This window comes from Euphorbia lathyris, chromosome 2, assembly GCF_963576675.1.
Source record: "Euphorbia lathyris chromosome 2, ddEupLath1.1, whole genome shotgun sequence".
Classification (NCBI taxonomy): Eukaryota; Viridiplantae; Streptophyta; class Magnoliopsida; order Malpighiales; family Euphorbiaceae; genus Euphorbia; species Euphorbia lathyris.
The window spans coordinates 110,714,197-110,730,939 of NC_088911.1; the positions used below are offsets into that span (position 1 = coordinate 110,714,197).

The 16,743-nt window shown below is 33.1% G+C and overlaps 2 protein-coding genes across 2 annotated transcripts; both read left to right on the plus strand.

The window, feature by feature from the left end:
* The first annotated feature begins 1,599 nt into the window (after positions 1 to 1,599).
* On the plus strand, positions 1,600 to 2,661 carry LOC136220966 (probable glutathione S-transferase). The gene is made up of 2 exons (XM_066008834.1): positions 1,600 to 1,997; positions 2,095 to 2,661. Exons 1-2 carry the CDS (start codon positions 1,689 to 1,691, stop codon positions 2,455 to 2,457), a joined length of 672 nt encoding a protein of 223 aa, XP_065864906.1. The 5' UTR covers positions 1,600 to 1,688; the 3' UTR covers positions 2,458 to 2,661.
* Positions 2,662 to 12,834: 10,173 nt separating this feature from the next.
* On the plus strand, positions 12,835 to 14,064 carry LOC136220967 (probable glutathione S-transferase). The gene is made up of 2 exons (XM_066008835.1): positions 12,835 to 13,222; positions 13,322 to 14,064. Exons 1-2 carry the CDS (start codon positions 12,914 to 12,916, stop codon positions 13,718 to 13,720), a joined length of 708 nt encoding a protein of 235 aa, XP_065864907.1. The 5' UTR covers positions 12,835 to 12,913; the 3' UTR covers positions 13,721 to 14,064.
* The last annotated feature ends 2,679 nt before the right edge of the window (positions 14,065 to 16,743 follow it).

Here is a 16,743-nt window from a genome sequence, read left to right on the forward strand (position 1 = left end):
GTTATTGGCGACTTGATCATAAAGGTTATTTTTCGGTAAAAAAACATGTATTCTCTGTTTCATGGGGTTCATAATCCGTTCCTTGGCGTACTTTCATCTGGAATTTTTTTTCCCTCCATCTAGGTCCCTAATCTGTTGTAGAGCCATCTTGAACAAGCTCACATCTCATGATTTAATTTGTTCAAGAGGCCTAATATTAGTATCTCGTTGCGTTCTCTGCTGTCAACATTTGGAAACTTGTGACCATTTATTTATCTGCTATAGTTTTGCATACCAGGTTTGGTCTATCCTCTTTTCACTGTTTGGTTTGCAGCTCGGACATGTGGATGATTTCGACACCCTCTTAGTGGTCATCCAATCACAGTGTTTCCTCCTGCAACTCTCTAACATTTGGGCTTCCGCTTTTGTGAATGCAATTTGGCTTCTTTAGAAGATAAGAAATCGTGCTATTTTTTATTCGATTAACCCTAATATGTCCTTGTTTCTCCGAGATATTTGGAGTTATATTTGGGAGGTGCAGTTTGGTAGTAAAAGTAGTATCCATTATAATCATTGGCACACTCATATTCTCTTTCAACTATCTTTACCTAGTCGTTACCATTGGCTCCTCGCTTATTTCAAATAATTGGCGTCCCCCTCTTCCAGGTTGGCTCAAAGTCAATACGGATGAGTCGGCGATTGAGACCTCTACGAGAGCTGGCGACAATTTTGAAAATTATAGAGGTTTTTCACACAGTGCATTCGCTTTTCCGCTACCCCTTTGTTTAGCTTAGTTCCAAGGCTGGAAATATCTTTGGATTGAAGTTGATTTGAGTTATGTGGTTAAACTATTATGTTCCAAATCGACTACAGTCTCTTGACATCTAATATAAGATTGGCTTTATTGTCTTTTGTTGGTGTCTCAAATGCGGATTTGTGTTTCCCATATTTTTAGAGAAGAGAATAGGATAGTTGATTGGCGACACATAGTAGGCTTGCCTCGTGTCCATTGCTTTGGGAATCTCATCCCTCGTTCTGCAGTCATTTTTTTCAGATGACATTGCTTAGTTTAACGCAATTTAGATTTCGCTAGTTTGTTTGTTGCATTTTTTTTCTCCTTTTTTGTTTGGATTTTCCTCTTCATTAATATAATCTTGAGCCATGCTTGTTTGGTGAATAATGTGCTAACTTTGTTAGGATGTTTTGCCCAATCTTTGTTGGCCTCCAATCTTTCAATTAAAAAATAGCTTTTTATTAGTAAGGTCCAATAAATAAAGATTATAATAAACTCGTGCATTATACGGGATGTATAATGATTCTAAAGATATTTTGTTTAAGAAAAATACCATGTAAATTTTAGTGTAGTTTTTTTTTTTTCTTTTTTTTTTTTTTGAAGAAAAGTGTGAATATATTAAAGCACATGACCTGCCAATGAGAGAGTCATTCATCATGGATGACGATTTGAGCAGATGTGCCATGTTAGAATTTTAACTTTTTTTTCTTTTTTTGGTCTCGGTCTACACTCTTGACCCTTCCTGATGATTCCTCCCAATTAATAAATAATAATAACTACCCACCAAAGTTTTTTTCTTTTTATTGTACCTCTCAACTTTTTCCCCAAGCAAAACATAGGCCATTGCTTAGTATAAATAAGAACACGAAGAAATAATGATACACAAACAAACCTTGTTAATCTTAAGCAATTAAACATGGCTGAACTTAAGCTACTCGGAACATGGGCTAGTCCATTTAGTTGCAGAGTGATATGGGCTCTAAAACTAAAGGGCATACCCTTTGAATATGTGGAAGAAGATCTGGCCAACAAAAGCTCAATGCTTTTGCAGTATAATCCAGTTCACAAGAAAATCCCAGTGCTCGTCCATGGCGGCAAACCAATCAACGAATCCATGATAATCGTCGAGTATTTGGACGAAACATGGCCTGATCACCCCTTGCTGCCTACTGATCCTTATGAGAGAGCACTTGCCAGGTTCTGGGTCAAATTTATTGAAGACAAGGTACACTTTCATCCATCTCTTTAATTTTTCTTGTCCAAGTTACATATAATTTCAGATGATTTTCCTGATTCTGAAATTATGAATGTTAAATTAATAGGGTTCATCAATGTGGGCGATATTCCGAAGCAAAGGAGAAGAGCAAGAGAAAGCAGTGAAAGCTACCATGGAAATACTAAAAACGATAGAAGAAGAAGCCATGGGAGTAATGGGAGAGAGTAAGTATTTTGGTGGAGAAAAGATTGGAATAGTTGACATTGCTTTTGGGCCAATCGCTCATTGGCTGCCAGTGATTGAAAAAGTAGGCGGAGTAAAACTACTTGAACCCCATAAGTTCCCAAAACTGCAGGCATGGATCCAAAATTTCAAGCAAGACGCAGTTATCAGTGAAAATATTCCAGATGAAGAGAAGATGGTTGCCTTTTTCAAACGTCGCAGGGAAATGATTTTGGCATCTGCTTGAGCCTTTCTTTAATTTAGTACTACTTTTCTGGGTTTTGTTTTTTTACCTATTATTAGTTTATGTGGTGGAATATCTAAATTTGAAATTAGATATAAGAAATAAAAGGTTATGCTTTCTAAAAGCAGAACCTAATAGTTTGCTTTCTTAAAAATAAAATAACCATCAGAACTTTACATTTAGTATATAGTAATAAATTTCTTTCCATTTTTATCATGTTATTTTTTCTCCATGTAAAAGAAAAACTCCTGAATTATCATATAAAATAATTAAGAAATATATAAACAGATTGACATTATATAACTTTTTGGTCAAAAATACAACTAGAATAATTTCTATAAATAAAATTTATTATATGTTGTTATAACTTTTTGGTCAAAAATACAAGAAAATTTCTATAAATAAAATTTATTATATGATATTAATAGTTTTCATTTTGTTTTTCTCAAAAAAAAAAATAGTTTTCATCTTGTCGGTGGCATAGTTAGATCTAAGTTTATTAGAATTCCAACTTAGCATAAATTTAACGGTAATTTTAATCAGTATATGATTTTAATAAGTATAAATCTAACGGTGACGGACTATATATATGGCCGAAAAAATTCTATGGAAGTTCTATATAGTTAATATAAATGATAAATTAGATAGAAAAACAATCTTGTACCAAAAAAAAAGATAGAAAACAATCATGTTGATAAAACTAAAAATTAAGTACTGAATTTTAAGCGTTAAATATTATAGGGTAAATAATTTATTAGTTTCTATGTTTGTACATATTACACTAGTTAGTCCCTCTGTTTTTTGAAACACACTATAATATCCCTGAATTTTGACAAAACTAACTACTTAGTCCCTCCATCCATAATTTTTTTCGAAAATGATAATTTTGCCCTTCTACCACTAATTAACTTTTTATATGTTTAATTAAGTTTTATCAAATTTTATTTATTGTATTAATTCAAGAATAAAAATTAATATTAGTAATAAAATTATATTATAGTGTATTTTTAATTAAAAATACATAATCAATCTTTCAAAAAAAATACATAATCAATTTTATAATAATTTAGTATTATAATTTAAATATATCGTTTATATAATATCTATTTTACGTGGTAATTGTTTTACATGTATTATTGAGTTTCTAATTTATTAAATAATAAATAGTTAAATGAAATATAAGTTAAATAGTTTATGTTTTTTAACCTAATGAGTAAAATTAAAATTTATAAAAAATTTCTAATTAATTTTATTACACACTATTTTAGTACAAAAATATTTTTTATATAATTTATCTGATTGTTCGGTTCAAGATTCGTTAGACACCCTTTAAGAGGATTCTCTTCCAATTAATTTTTTTTTACGTATACTAAGACTTGAACTCAAGATCTGGCCGGGGACTAGCCAATCCAGTGGGGACAGCCAAGTGCTTCAAACTCCGGTCGTGGATAGCTAGATAACACCCACCAATCCCATTGCATTGCTACCAGCCCTATAGTGAGTTCCTTTTCCCGGATGGGCTGTCGGTCTAACATAGTTATCGTCTAGCTAACGACCGAAGGAAGGAAAGAATGAAGGAGTGTTACGACTCCAAATGGGCAGGACATACCGACCTGAGGCACCGATCGGGATAGTCATAAAGGGGCGTTAAACGTAATTCTAGAAGAGCATTACCACAACAATAAAAATCTGAGTCTTGGAAGTGCTATATTGAGAATTAGAGTCTTGCGGCAAAGCATATGAACTAGGAATCCTTCCATAGGGTTTTTTGCCCGTATTTGACTCCTTACTACCGCTGGCAAATGATTTCTTAAAAACATTTCATGTCCTGACTGAGGTAGCTGCGAAGGCTAAGCCGGAGTCTCTCTCTTCAATCGGCCGGAGATTTTCTATATAAAAAAATTCCCGTCCATACTGAATTTAGTTTAAGCGACTTGAGGTCTTTTACCAATCAACTCAATATTAATTGGTTTAGAAAAAAATAGCTAAATAATACATTGATTTTTTAATATATTGTTATCGAATATTACGAAACACTAAACTAATTTATAGTAGATTGGTAAATTTATCATTGTATTTATAATTATTTATTAAAATAATTTTAATTATTGATATAAATAAATTTTGATACAATTTAATTAAATATAGGTGAAAGTTAATTAGTGATAGAAGGGCACACTTATCATTTTCTATATAACTTATGGATGAAGGACTAAGTAGTTAGTTTTGTCAAAACTTAGAGATGTTATCTTGTGTTTTTAAAAACATGGGGACTAACTAGTGTAATATTTCACAAACTTAAAGTCTAATAAATTATTTACCCAATATTATAAGTGCTAAAAGTATTGAATGATAACTTTTATAAAAATATTAGTTAATAATGTTTGACTTAAAATGTTAAGTTAAATATTTTGGCCTTATTTGATAAAGCACTTAATTGCTTAAATTAAAATGTTAAGCACTTATTTAATTTAAGTGTGTTTGACAACGGTTGTTTTTCCACCACTTAAATTAGTTAATTAAGTTAAAAACCACTTATTTTGATAAGTCAACATATTTAACTTATCATTTTAAGTTAAACATTATCAACTCATATTTTTTTTAAAATTAAATCATTCAATATTTCCAGCACTTATAATATTCAGCACTTAAAATTCAGTACTTATTTTTTCAGTACTTAATTTTCAGTTTTATCAAACAGCAATGATTTACCAAAATAAGTGATTTTTAACTTAATTAACTAATTTAAGTGGTAGATAAACAATCGTTATCAAACGCACTTAAATTAAATAAGTGTTTAATATTTTAATTTAAGTGATTTAACAAACAAAGTCTAATTTTTTTCCCCAACCATAACCATAAGCTTAATCTGTTTATAGTTATACAAACTAGTTTAGAATCAAAATTCTTATCAATAGTTTCAAATGATTGTTTGATTTGTTTTTATTGATATTACTAAATTAAGTTTTGTTTATAACAGATTTAATACATCATTAAATCAAGATCAAATGTTTATTAATAATCAGATAGATAAAAAATAATATAAAAAAACTCATTCAAAAATTATTGATATAAAAAAACTCATTTGTCACATTTTTATTAGTAATGATACAACCAATTTGGGTTGATCAAAGGATGATATATTCATTATTATATTGTCATTGTTTCTGAAGTAGTTAATGTAATGCATAAAAAGTGTTTTGGTGGGAATATGGCAATAAAAATAAATACTAAGAAAGATTTTGATACAATGGATTGAAATTTTACCTCTTCAGATTCACTACAATTTGGGAACTCTATTTTCAATTCTTCAAACTTTAATTTCTAACTTCAATGTACGGTTTATTGAGACCATTTAAGGAGTAGAATATTGAGGGATGGAGCAGTTAATATATTAAAAAATCAATGATGTAGTATTTAACTTTTTTTTTTCTAAACCAATTAACGTTTAATTGAGTAGTAGACTTTAAATTAGTTAAATTTAAAGTCTCGAGTTCAAGTCCTAGTGTATGTAAAAAATTTACGTAATTGGAAGATAATTTACCTAAAGAGTGTTTGACAAACATCGAACCGAGCAATCAGATAAATTATTAAAAATATATATTTTTACTAAAATAGTATGTATTAAAATTAATTAGTAATTACTTTGTTATGTGTTAGTGCCTTAAAGGAGCTAGGCAATTGCTCAGTCTCTTATGTAAAACGTTCAGCGAATTCAGTCGCTCATCTCTTAGCTAATACTGTCAATTCTCAGTCGGTTCTTGGTGTGTAGACATGCAGGGCCGTCTTAAATATTTACGGGGCCTTGTGCTAAATGAAAAAATTGGACATTATTCATTAGAAAAAATTAATGCATTCACACATAACAATACTGTTTCTACAAAATAAAACACAACAATACTTTAACTTTATGGTTTGACATAATAAATATAACAAAAATAATTTAATTAGATATTGTATAATAATAATAACAAAAAAAATTAGATCCTCTTAAAACTCTTAAACTACTAGGCTTTAGATATTTCATGAATAAGTAACATTCACCTAATTTTGAACATAATAAATGAAAATAAAATTACTTAAATGTTGTATAATAAAAAGATTAGGTCCTTTAAATTTGGGGGTCTGTGCTGTAGCACACTTTGCACACCCTTCTCCTACTCACATGTAGACATGTCTACCATCCTATCTTAATGTTGTTCTTTTTTCTGATTCTAATAATTAAGAAGTATTTTATTTCAAAAAAAAAACTTATACGATTATTAATTAATAAATTAGAAACACAATAGTGCATATATCACACTCACCCCATAGATATTATATGAAAAATATATTTAAATTCAAATACTAAATTATTATAAAATTGATAACATTGTGATATTATCCCAATGATCAAAATGGATATTCGCCAATGACCTACTACAAGAGACCCGTGGGCGAACCTATGAGGCGAATCTCCATGAACCCTCGATTCGCCATTAGAAACAACTGGGCCGCCCCGGCAGTAAAGGCCATTAATGAGCTATCAATTAGCTAACCGCCAGCTTAAAGGTAACCAGTAACCGCCAGCTTAAAGGTAACCAGTAACCGCCATTAATGGGACATTAATGGAGACTTTCTAGTTACTGCAAATTACAACTTCATGACTATATATATAGCCTATACATCAGGCTATCAAGGTACACACATTCACTTACCCTTTGTCAATTCAGTTTGCTCTCTTGATCTTCCTTACTGACTTTGGCATCAGAGCTTCCCCCCGTCGAACCCAACGACGCCCCCACAGGGACGGATGTTGATCAGAATTTCTCCACATGTTATCAATTAGTGCGGTGAGCGTGGATCTCTAACAAACAGAAAATCACAAAATATTGATTGTATAGAGTTTCACAAAGAACAAAACAATGGAGTCAACGGAATAGAAATCACAATCTCAAACCTTGGCTCAATCAGTACAACAAATCTATCTAAAGATACAGTTCTCCATATATTGGTGGGAAAGAGTTTTCTACATTAAAATCTGGAACTTTATGATGAAAAAGATAAGTTTCCTCCCATTTCTTATTCCATTTTTAATTAAAGAAAATTGAGATCCCTCACTCTTATAAAGTGCTATGAATATCATTACATGTTATTATGATAAATCTAATAAATTGTGAAAGATAAAGTCATAGACACAAATCTTTCATTAAATCTTGCATGCTTACTATGCCCTCATATTTTTATGCATGACAAGTGTAATATGATATTATCATTGAATTAGTACAAACGCATGTATAAGACCCGTAATCTTGGGATTTACAAAAAAAAAATTCATCCATTCAATGTGATTTTGTCATTTGATATTAAAATATCATAAAATGGCACATGTAATTACAAATGATTTAGATCTGATCGGTCTTTTGGATGAACATGCATATAACTATTAGAATAAATTACAAAAAAAATCATATTTAGTTTTTCCTTGTACAATTCACCATCTATATATGGCTTTTCTCCTATATAGTACTTTTAATATCAGAAATTCATATTTTTTAATATTGTTTTGTCAAACAGTTATTTCATTCCCTTTTTTACAAGGATGTGTTTATTCATATAGAAACTGTTTATTTGACATTGTTAGAATTTCTATTACCAACACAAGAGACTTGAAAATATTGAGTCTATTTGTGATTATCCTGTAATTGTCCCTAACTATTAAGGCCATTATGGGCTGATGAATTACCAAATTGGATAAACAAAACTTTCATGTCCTAACCTAGCTACAAAATAGTGCAAGTGTCGGTTTCGGATCAGAACATTAATTTATGCAAAGTTCTTAGGATATACATGAGAGTTTCTTATAAATTTTGGGTAATTTTCCATACACCCCAAATTGGAGGATAATCATGGTACATGTATTTTTCTTCCAAAATTAGCCTTTCTCTTTTATTTTATTCGTACAAATGAAATGATATAAGAGTAATTTTATATATAACTATTAAATCATCACTTACCTTTCTTTAATTACACCTCATTCAAATGAGGCTTTAATGATCTCTGAATGCCATTAATGTATGGATGCACAATATTAATTGCAAGTAAATAGCAACTATGTAAGATATCTTACCCAATATAGAATGCCATAACTTTTATGACGTTTAAAATAAATATGCTATCTTGGATATTAATGCGCATTGAAATACAAAAGGACATTATTCTTAAACCATTCTCATTATGGTTATTTATTAAGAATTCATTATGATATTCATGTGCAGTAGCAATCTTTATGGTTATGACCGTTATACGTGATATTATTATTAAAACAAGCATGATTAAAATTCTATTATGAATTTGTTTGACATATAATATTTACTCGGTTTTATCCTTTGACTAAGTTCATTCTAGAGGCAGTGACCAACATGAAGGAATTATTAAGTTGATTCCAAGATGAACTAAAAATTCCATAAAGAGAATTGCATCATACATGATATTTGCCAACAAGGCCAATGCAAACATTCTTTTGCTATGAAGTATGTTCCATGGATCAAGCCATTGATCTCCAAGGTAAGTGAATATAGCTTTTATGCCTTACCACAATCTTTTAATAATGGACAGAGTATGCCCCACTTCTGGAGTTCTTTCAGTGCTAACCCACAGGTACAAGGGAATTGCTAATACTACAACCAGTGCAAACACTAGCATGAAAAATAAAGCTCAATCCAAAGAAATGTATATGCAGAGTCACTTCAGAAAAATTCCTTGACTATGTCATTGGCCAAAAAGGAGTTAGAGCAAATCCAGATAAAATAAAAGCCTTGCGAGGAAAAAGGTGAAAAGAGCGCCTAAATAAAAGCCATGCAAGGAAAAAGGTGAAAAGAGCGCCTAAATGAAAATCCAACAATGGATGAGAACAATGCAGAAAGGTACGCCATCAAGTTAACATGAATTCGCCATTCACAGCACGGATCCTGGGGTACGAAGCAGACAGAATGTTTAAAGCTTCCAACTTGCCACAATATAAAAGAAAAGATTCAATATAAGCGGGACATTACATATCCCGAACCCAAAGGAGGGGAGCATGTAACCGTTGGAAGAAACGCCAAAGCGTACTACAGGTTGGCCACCACACTGAAGCTTGCTGGGAGCTGGAAAACTAGATAGCTTTGTCCAGAATAACAAATAACAAGATGACAAGCAGAAGACAGATCCCAAAAATAAATTCAAAAGTGTCATTAATGTCATAGCAGATGGACCAGTGTATCAGCCACCCGTGGAAAAAGCAAAAATATCCGCTCTGGATAAAACATCTCTCCATTGCTCCTTTTGCAGAAACAGGTCCAGTAATCTCTCCACATGCAGATGCATTGGTAGTAACAATGGTGATTCAAGGATGGGAGATAAAATAAAGCGAGTAAAGACACGGGCAGTTCTCGCAATGTCATCACCAAAGGTGCATTCGCCAAACTAAAGGTTGATCCGATCCAAATAGAAACAATCATTGTTGACATCATTAGAGTGACGGGTCACACTATCCAGACCAAGGGCCAGAGATTGCAGCCCTAATTTCCATCCGTCGTCTGACAATGTACATTCCCACCAGCAAAGGAGGAGTAATGATTAGCGGAAACCAAAAGGTGGCTAAAGAGACTTATACTCGGCGTCACTATCAATCCGCCTACAATCCAAAGAGGACGAAGGTGAGAAATATTAACTTCTCACTACAGCTTTAGGCGACATAGAAACGCTCCTTATTGCTGATGGAAAGCGGGTGCGGATCGCCAAAGGATTAAAACTTGAGATCAAAGAGGATGTTAAAAAAGTTCTCATTGAGTCTGAAAGTGTATTTACATAGGAGAATGATATCCCTACAGGAGTAAGTCCGGATGTGATTACTCATAAGTTAAACATCATTGAGGATGCGGTTCTAGTTGCTCAGAAAAGACGGAACCATGGGCCTAAAAATCAGTATTTTTACATATTCTTATATGTGCATTAAACTGTTATAATATCCTATATTTTATAATTTATTCTTTCTCGCCATACTTCTTATATTCATTTGCCTAGCTTTTAGTGCTGATATACGCCCAGTGGCTGGCGAATCATAAGTTCCACAGGTGGATCAATTACCTCAAAGATAGGACAGTTGATCCCATCACGGGCGGATCCCTTTTCCATAAAGATAAGAAGCACAGACCCTCAGGAGCTTTCAAATGAGCTCAAATCTCTCCTCAAAGACAGGAAAAGGATTGACCACCATCAAAAGCGGGTTAAAATCGTCTCAAACATGAGATCATTACACCCTCAACTTTCTCCTCAAAGATAGGAGAACACTCTCATGGGCGGATCCATCTTTAGATGATCACCATTCGAGAAAGAGTTAAAACATTCCTTGGACGCAAGGACTTTACACTCTCTCACTCCCTTCCTAAAGAAGGGTTCACAAGTCCTACGGGCGGATCGCTTCACCTCAAAGATAAGTAGCAAGTTGATCCCCTTAGGCAGCTTTACTTCCTCTAGAAGGAATAGAACATCTTCTAACCTTCACAAAGGTTCACACATTGGGGTACGGCTGGCCACCTACCCTAAACAATCGGAGAAATCCTAAACCAGATTCTAAAAAGTTACTTGCTGAAAGATATAATGCATTAGTAAAAATAGTTCTGGAAAGAAAAGGGTTCATCTCCAAATAATGAAGCCTCGTCTTCATCCAAGTAATGAAGCCCCGTCTTCATCTCCAAATAATGAAGCCTCGTCTTCATCTAAGTAATGAAGCCTCGTCTTCATCTCCAAATAATGAAGCATCGTCTTCATCCAAATAATGAAGCCTCGTCTTCATCTAAGTAATGAAGCCTCGTCTTCATCTCCAAACAATGAAGCCTCGTCTTCATCAAAGTAATGAATTCACGTCTTCATCATAGAAATAACGAAGTCTCGCCTTGACAAATGCAAAGTAAAAACACTTTGGAAAATGAGTAAAGGCTAAAAAGGCAAGTGCCTAGAGTGCCAAAACCCTCCACAAAATGCACAAAAGTCCCTAAATGGCTGATCATTCTTACTGATCCCTAAGGGCGGGTCATTCTCCTCAATATGGCAGAACTGAAGAAAAGAAGTCCCTAAGGCGAATCATAATCCTATGCGGTAGGAACAAATGGTCCCATAAAGGGCGGGTTATTCCCTTTCTAAAGGAAATATAACTCTCAAGAAGCCCCTAGAGGATAACAATGGATACGGTTGGCCACCTATCCACAAGGAATCAAAAGCCCCTAAAAGTGCATCATATCCATATATGATCCCACATAGGGCGGATCTTGTTCATAAGATCCCGCATAAGGAAGCCCCAAAAGGCGCATCATTTCCATATATGATCCCCCATCTAGGGCAGGTCCACTTTCCTCCAAGATAGAAAAATAAAACACGGCGGATCAAGCCCTGATCACCGCCAGGATTAAAACATTTCTCAGACGTGAGATCTTTACATCCTTCAAAACTTGTCTCAAAAAGAGGAGTTTTCTATACCTATGGCAGATTGATCCACCTCAAAGATAGGAAGCAGATCAAACGCTTACGGTAGCTTGATTCCCTCAAAAGGAATACCAAGCATACAAACCTTCACCAAGGTTCAAGCCTTCACAAAGGTTCAAACCTTCATAAAAGGTTCACATTCTTAGATACACCTTCTGGAGGAGCTTCATTCTCTTTAGTCGAGGTTACCATAGCAGGGACCGTGCTGTCAATCACAGCAGTATCAGCTTTGTCACTCGCCTCCTTAGACACATCATCAAAATCTCCTGATTCAAGGTGATAAAAGCACGCCTGGGAGATCAAACGCCCTAAAGGGCATTCTCGGCATTTTAGGGGGGCTTCTGATAACATTGTGATATTATCCCAAGGATCAAAAGGGATATTCGCCAATGACCTACTACAAGAGACCCGTGGGCGAACCTATGAGGCGAATCTTCATGAACCCTCGATTCACCATTAGAAACAACTGGGCCGCCCCGGCAGTAAAGGCCATTAATGAGCTATCAATTAGCTAACCGCCAGCTTAAAGGTAACCAGTAACCGCCAGCTTAAAGGTAACCAGTAACCGCCATTAATGGGACATTAATGGAGACTTTCTAGTTACTGCAAGTTACAACTTCATGACTATATATATAGCCTATACATCAGGCTATCAAGGTACACACATTCACTTACCCTTTGTCAATTCAGTTTGCTCTCTTGATCTTCCTTACTGACTTTGGCATCAGAGCTTCCTCCCGTCGAACCCAACGACGCCCCCACAGGGACGGATGTTGATCAGAATTTCTCCACTTGTTATCAAAAATTGACTTTTTTTTTTTTTGTTTTTTTAGATAAGGGTATCTTCACCTTATATCCAAGCAAAGGCAGATGCTATAGATGCTATTGGTTAGTATATAATGGAGAGTGGTGAAGCAATTAAATGATACAACCTGCTCAATCTTAAGCAATAAACATGGCTGAAGTCAAGCTACTTGGAATATGGTATAGTCCTTTTACTAACAGAGTGATATGGGCTCTAAAACTGAAGGGCATACCCTTTGAATATGTGGAAGAAGATCTGGCCAACAAAAGTTCTATGCTTTTGCACTATAATCCAGTGCACAAGAAAGTCCCAGTGCTCATCCATGGCGGCAAACCAATCAGCGAATCGATGATAATCGTCAAGTATTTGGACGAAACATGGCCTCATCATCCCTTGCTGCCCGCTCTTCCTTATGGGAGAGCACTTGCCAGGTTTTGGGTCAATTTTTTTGAAGACAAGGTACACTTTAATTCTTTTTCTCTCTAAGTTATATATAATTTCAGATTATTGATATCACCTTGGAAATGCTAAACATGGCCTATACATATTACTAAATAGGAACTTTCAATGTGGAAGATGTTTGGAACGGCCGGCGAAGAGCAAGAGAAAGCAGTAAAGGCTACCATGGAAATACTTAAAACGATAGAAGAAGAAGCCATGGAAGTAATGGGAGAGAATAAATATTTTGGAGGAGAAAATATTGGAATTGTTGACATTGCTTTTGGGGGAATCGCTCATTGGCTGGGAGTGTTAGAGAAAATGGTAGGAATAAAGATATTTGAACCCCATAAATTCCCTAAATTGCATTCATGGACACAAAATTTCAAGCAACATCCTATTATCTGTGAAAATCTTCCGGATGTAGCTAAGATGATCGCCTTGTTTGAACCCCGTAGGGAAAGGATGCTAGCATCTGCTTCTGCTTGTAGGGTTGTAAATCAGCCGAGCCGCTCATGAGAGGTTCGGTGGTCAGATCGATATAAAAGCTCGGCTCGATTTGTAAACGAGCCGTTCGTGAGCACGATTTACTGGATCGGTTCATAAACCCCGAGCTTGAGCAGGTCAAAGCAGGCTCGATTAGAACATTTATGAACAAATTTTAGTTTTGTAGAAAACTATATAGTTTTGTGTTAGTTCACAAATATCTAAACTTAATATTATTTCATTTGCTATTAGATGAGTTCGTTCACAAACATAATAGATGAGTAATAGACGAACTATTTGAAAGCATCTTGTTTATTTATTCATGAACTTTGTTTGTGAGCTTGTTTATGTACACAATTAAGAGTTATTTGCGAGCAAACTTCACAAATATAATTAACGATTTACTCACAAATAATTCATGGTTAGATAATTTTCTTAATGAACCAAATCCAAAGAGGATTTTTGGCTCGAAACAAGCTCGAAGCTCGGTTCGAGCTCATTGAGCAAACCAAAGCTCGGTTCGGGCTCGGGCTCGAGCTCGTTAATTTTGTAACAAGCTCGGCTCGAGCTCGAGCTCGTTAATTTTATAGCGAGCCGAGCTTGAGCAGGTCAATCGCGGCTCGGCTCGGCTCAGCTCGATTACATCCTACTTAAACCTTTATAATTAGTTAGGATAAAATAATAAATTTAATTTTGATAAAATAAAATAAACTTAATTTCACTTGCTATAAATATGACAAAAAAAAAATTAAATGGTTGGTTGTATCAATCCATATTATTGATGTGAAGAAGAGAGTCATATCATACCACAAGAATGGTTTTGTGGTTCTTATTTCTCAAGAAAACATATGATGGACATTAGATAAGTTAACTGTTTATGGTGCATATTGAAATAGGTGTGGTCCATAGAATTATAGAGGTTGTGAGGGCCGGCCCTGGCCATAGGCTCAGCCGCCCAGAGCCCAAGGCTAAAAAGGTCCCAAAAATTTTAATTTTATTGAATAGATACTATTTTTGTTGTTGTAAATTTAGTTATAATACCCATCAGGTCTAGAAATTGACCAAATAATATGATATTTTAGGTCTAAAATGGATCCAAATTTCTATTTTTAAATTTTTTAATACAATTTTTTTTTATTAAGGGGTCCATTATCTCTTATTTCGCTTGGGACCCCTAAAATATCAGGACCGGCCCTGGAGGTTGTGTTTGTATCATTTGTTTTATTATTTTATTTTCATTGAATAAAATAAACAGATGTATTACAGCCTAGATCGCGGAAGTTATAAGAATTTTATTTGTTCACAAAAAAAAATAAATATATTTTTTAAAATTGAGTATTTGAGAGATCCGTTAAAAATGGTACGTAATTCTAACGTTTCCTTTCATTCTTTTCGATTTATAAAAACCAACTATACAAATTGGTGCATCTGAATGAAAGCTTCGGAAGTTAGATGTTTGGATTATGAAGTTCTAGCAGATAAGTTGCGACTATTTCCAGCAGAAAAAATAGTTAACAGAAAAATTGTAAAAATGACCATAATTAGATCTAGATTTATTAGAATCTTACTGTGGAAATTAAAATCATGCTAATGCTTACATTTAACAATACCAGCTCTAATGGATTGATCATCCAGAATCCATGTCACACCACTGTTAAAAAAAAAAAAAAAATTGGTAAAAAAAGATCAATATTTAGATAATAAAAATTCCTAATATTTAAGTGTGTTTTTTAAGGCACAATAAAATAGTTTTCTTTTTTTACATATACACCAATATAAATTTTAATATACCATACAACGTTTCCACTTTCTCCTAAAGCCTTTTTTGTTCTTATGTAATAAAGATTTGAGTTACATTTATTAAAAAAAAAAAAAAAAAAAAGACTTATTCATTTATTCTTTCAAAATTATGGTTTGACACTAGTAAATTAATGATCGATTTGAGGATGTTGTTTGATGTTGTAGCATTCAAGCATGTTGAATATAATGTTTGACACATTAGGTTCTTAAATCATTTCTAACAGGAGCGTAGGGAGTGTTTGATAAGATAGATGATGTTTGGAGTAGTGTCGTATATTAGAAAGACAATGATTGCTTGGTTTTATATGGCAATATTATCACATTTTGGTGACATTGTCATCTTTTTTTCAATAAAAAAATACAATTTTTAACAATAAAATAATGATTTGTGGAACTACGATGATAACTTTTGGAGTTTGTTAGGTCATCTCCAACAATACACTCTATTTTACCTACTTTATTTTCATTTTTCTCTACTCTATCTTAAAATATAAAGTTGCTACAGTAAAACTTCTCCAAACATCTACTCTATTTATAACACTAAACAAACATATTCTTTTTAACAAACAATATTTTATTACTATTATATTAATTTTTCATTTTACATTCTTTTTATTATTAATCAAAATATATCTATAAATTAATTTTTTTATCATATTATATAATTTATTATTATTTCAATAATTTAAATAATAATTATTAAAATTAATAGTTAATAATTTGAATTTCATATAAAATTTTATAATAAGCAAAAGAATTAAATAAAATTAATTCAAATATAGAAAATATACAAAAAAAAAACATTAAACTTAAAGCAAATAAATATTAAATTAAAAAACAAAAAAAAAATTAAATATTAATATTTGCCTTGCTGCAAAAATGCAGCAAGGCAAGATGATTCTGCATATATGCAGAACCATCAACCATGCTGCATTTTTGCAGCATGGTTTTGCAGCTCCATTGGAGTTGCAAATAGTAAGTATTCTCCATGTTTTAGAGAATCCTTGGAGATGCCCTTAGTGTTGGAGCTTTTTTTTAATAATTGATAAAAGTGATGTGGATGAGAGAGAAAATAAAATAGGCAAAAAACATCATTAGACCTCTGATCTTTTCGTTTTTTTGTTAAGCTCTTGATCTTTTATTTGGATACATTAAGGTCCTGGTCTTTTATTTTTTGTCTCATTAAGCCCTTGATGACCAATTTAGTAAGATGTGAATATGTAATTCTATTAAAAAGACGTTATTAACTTCATCTG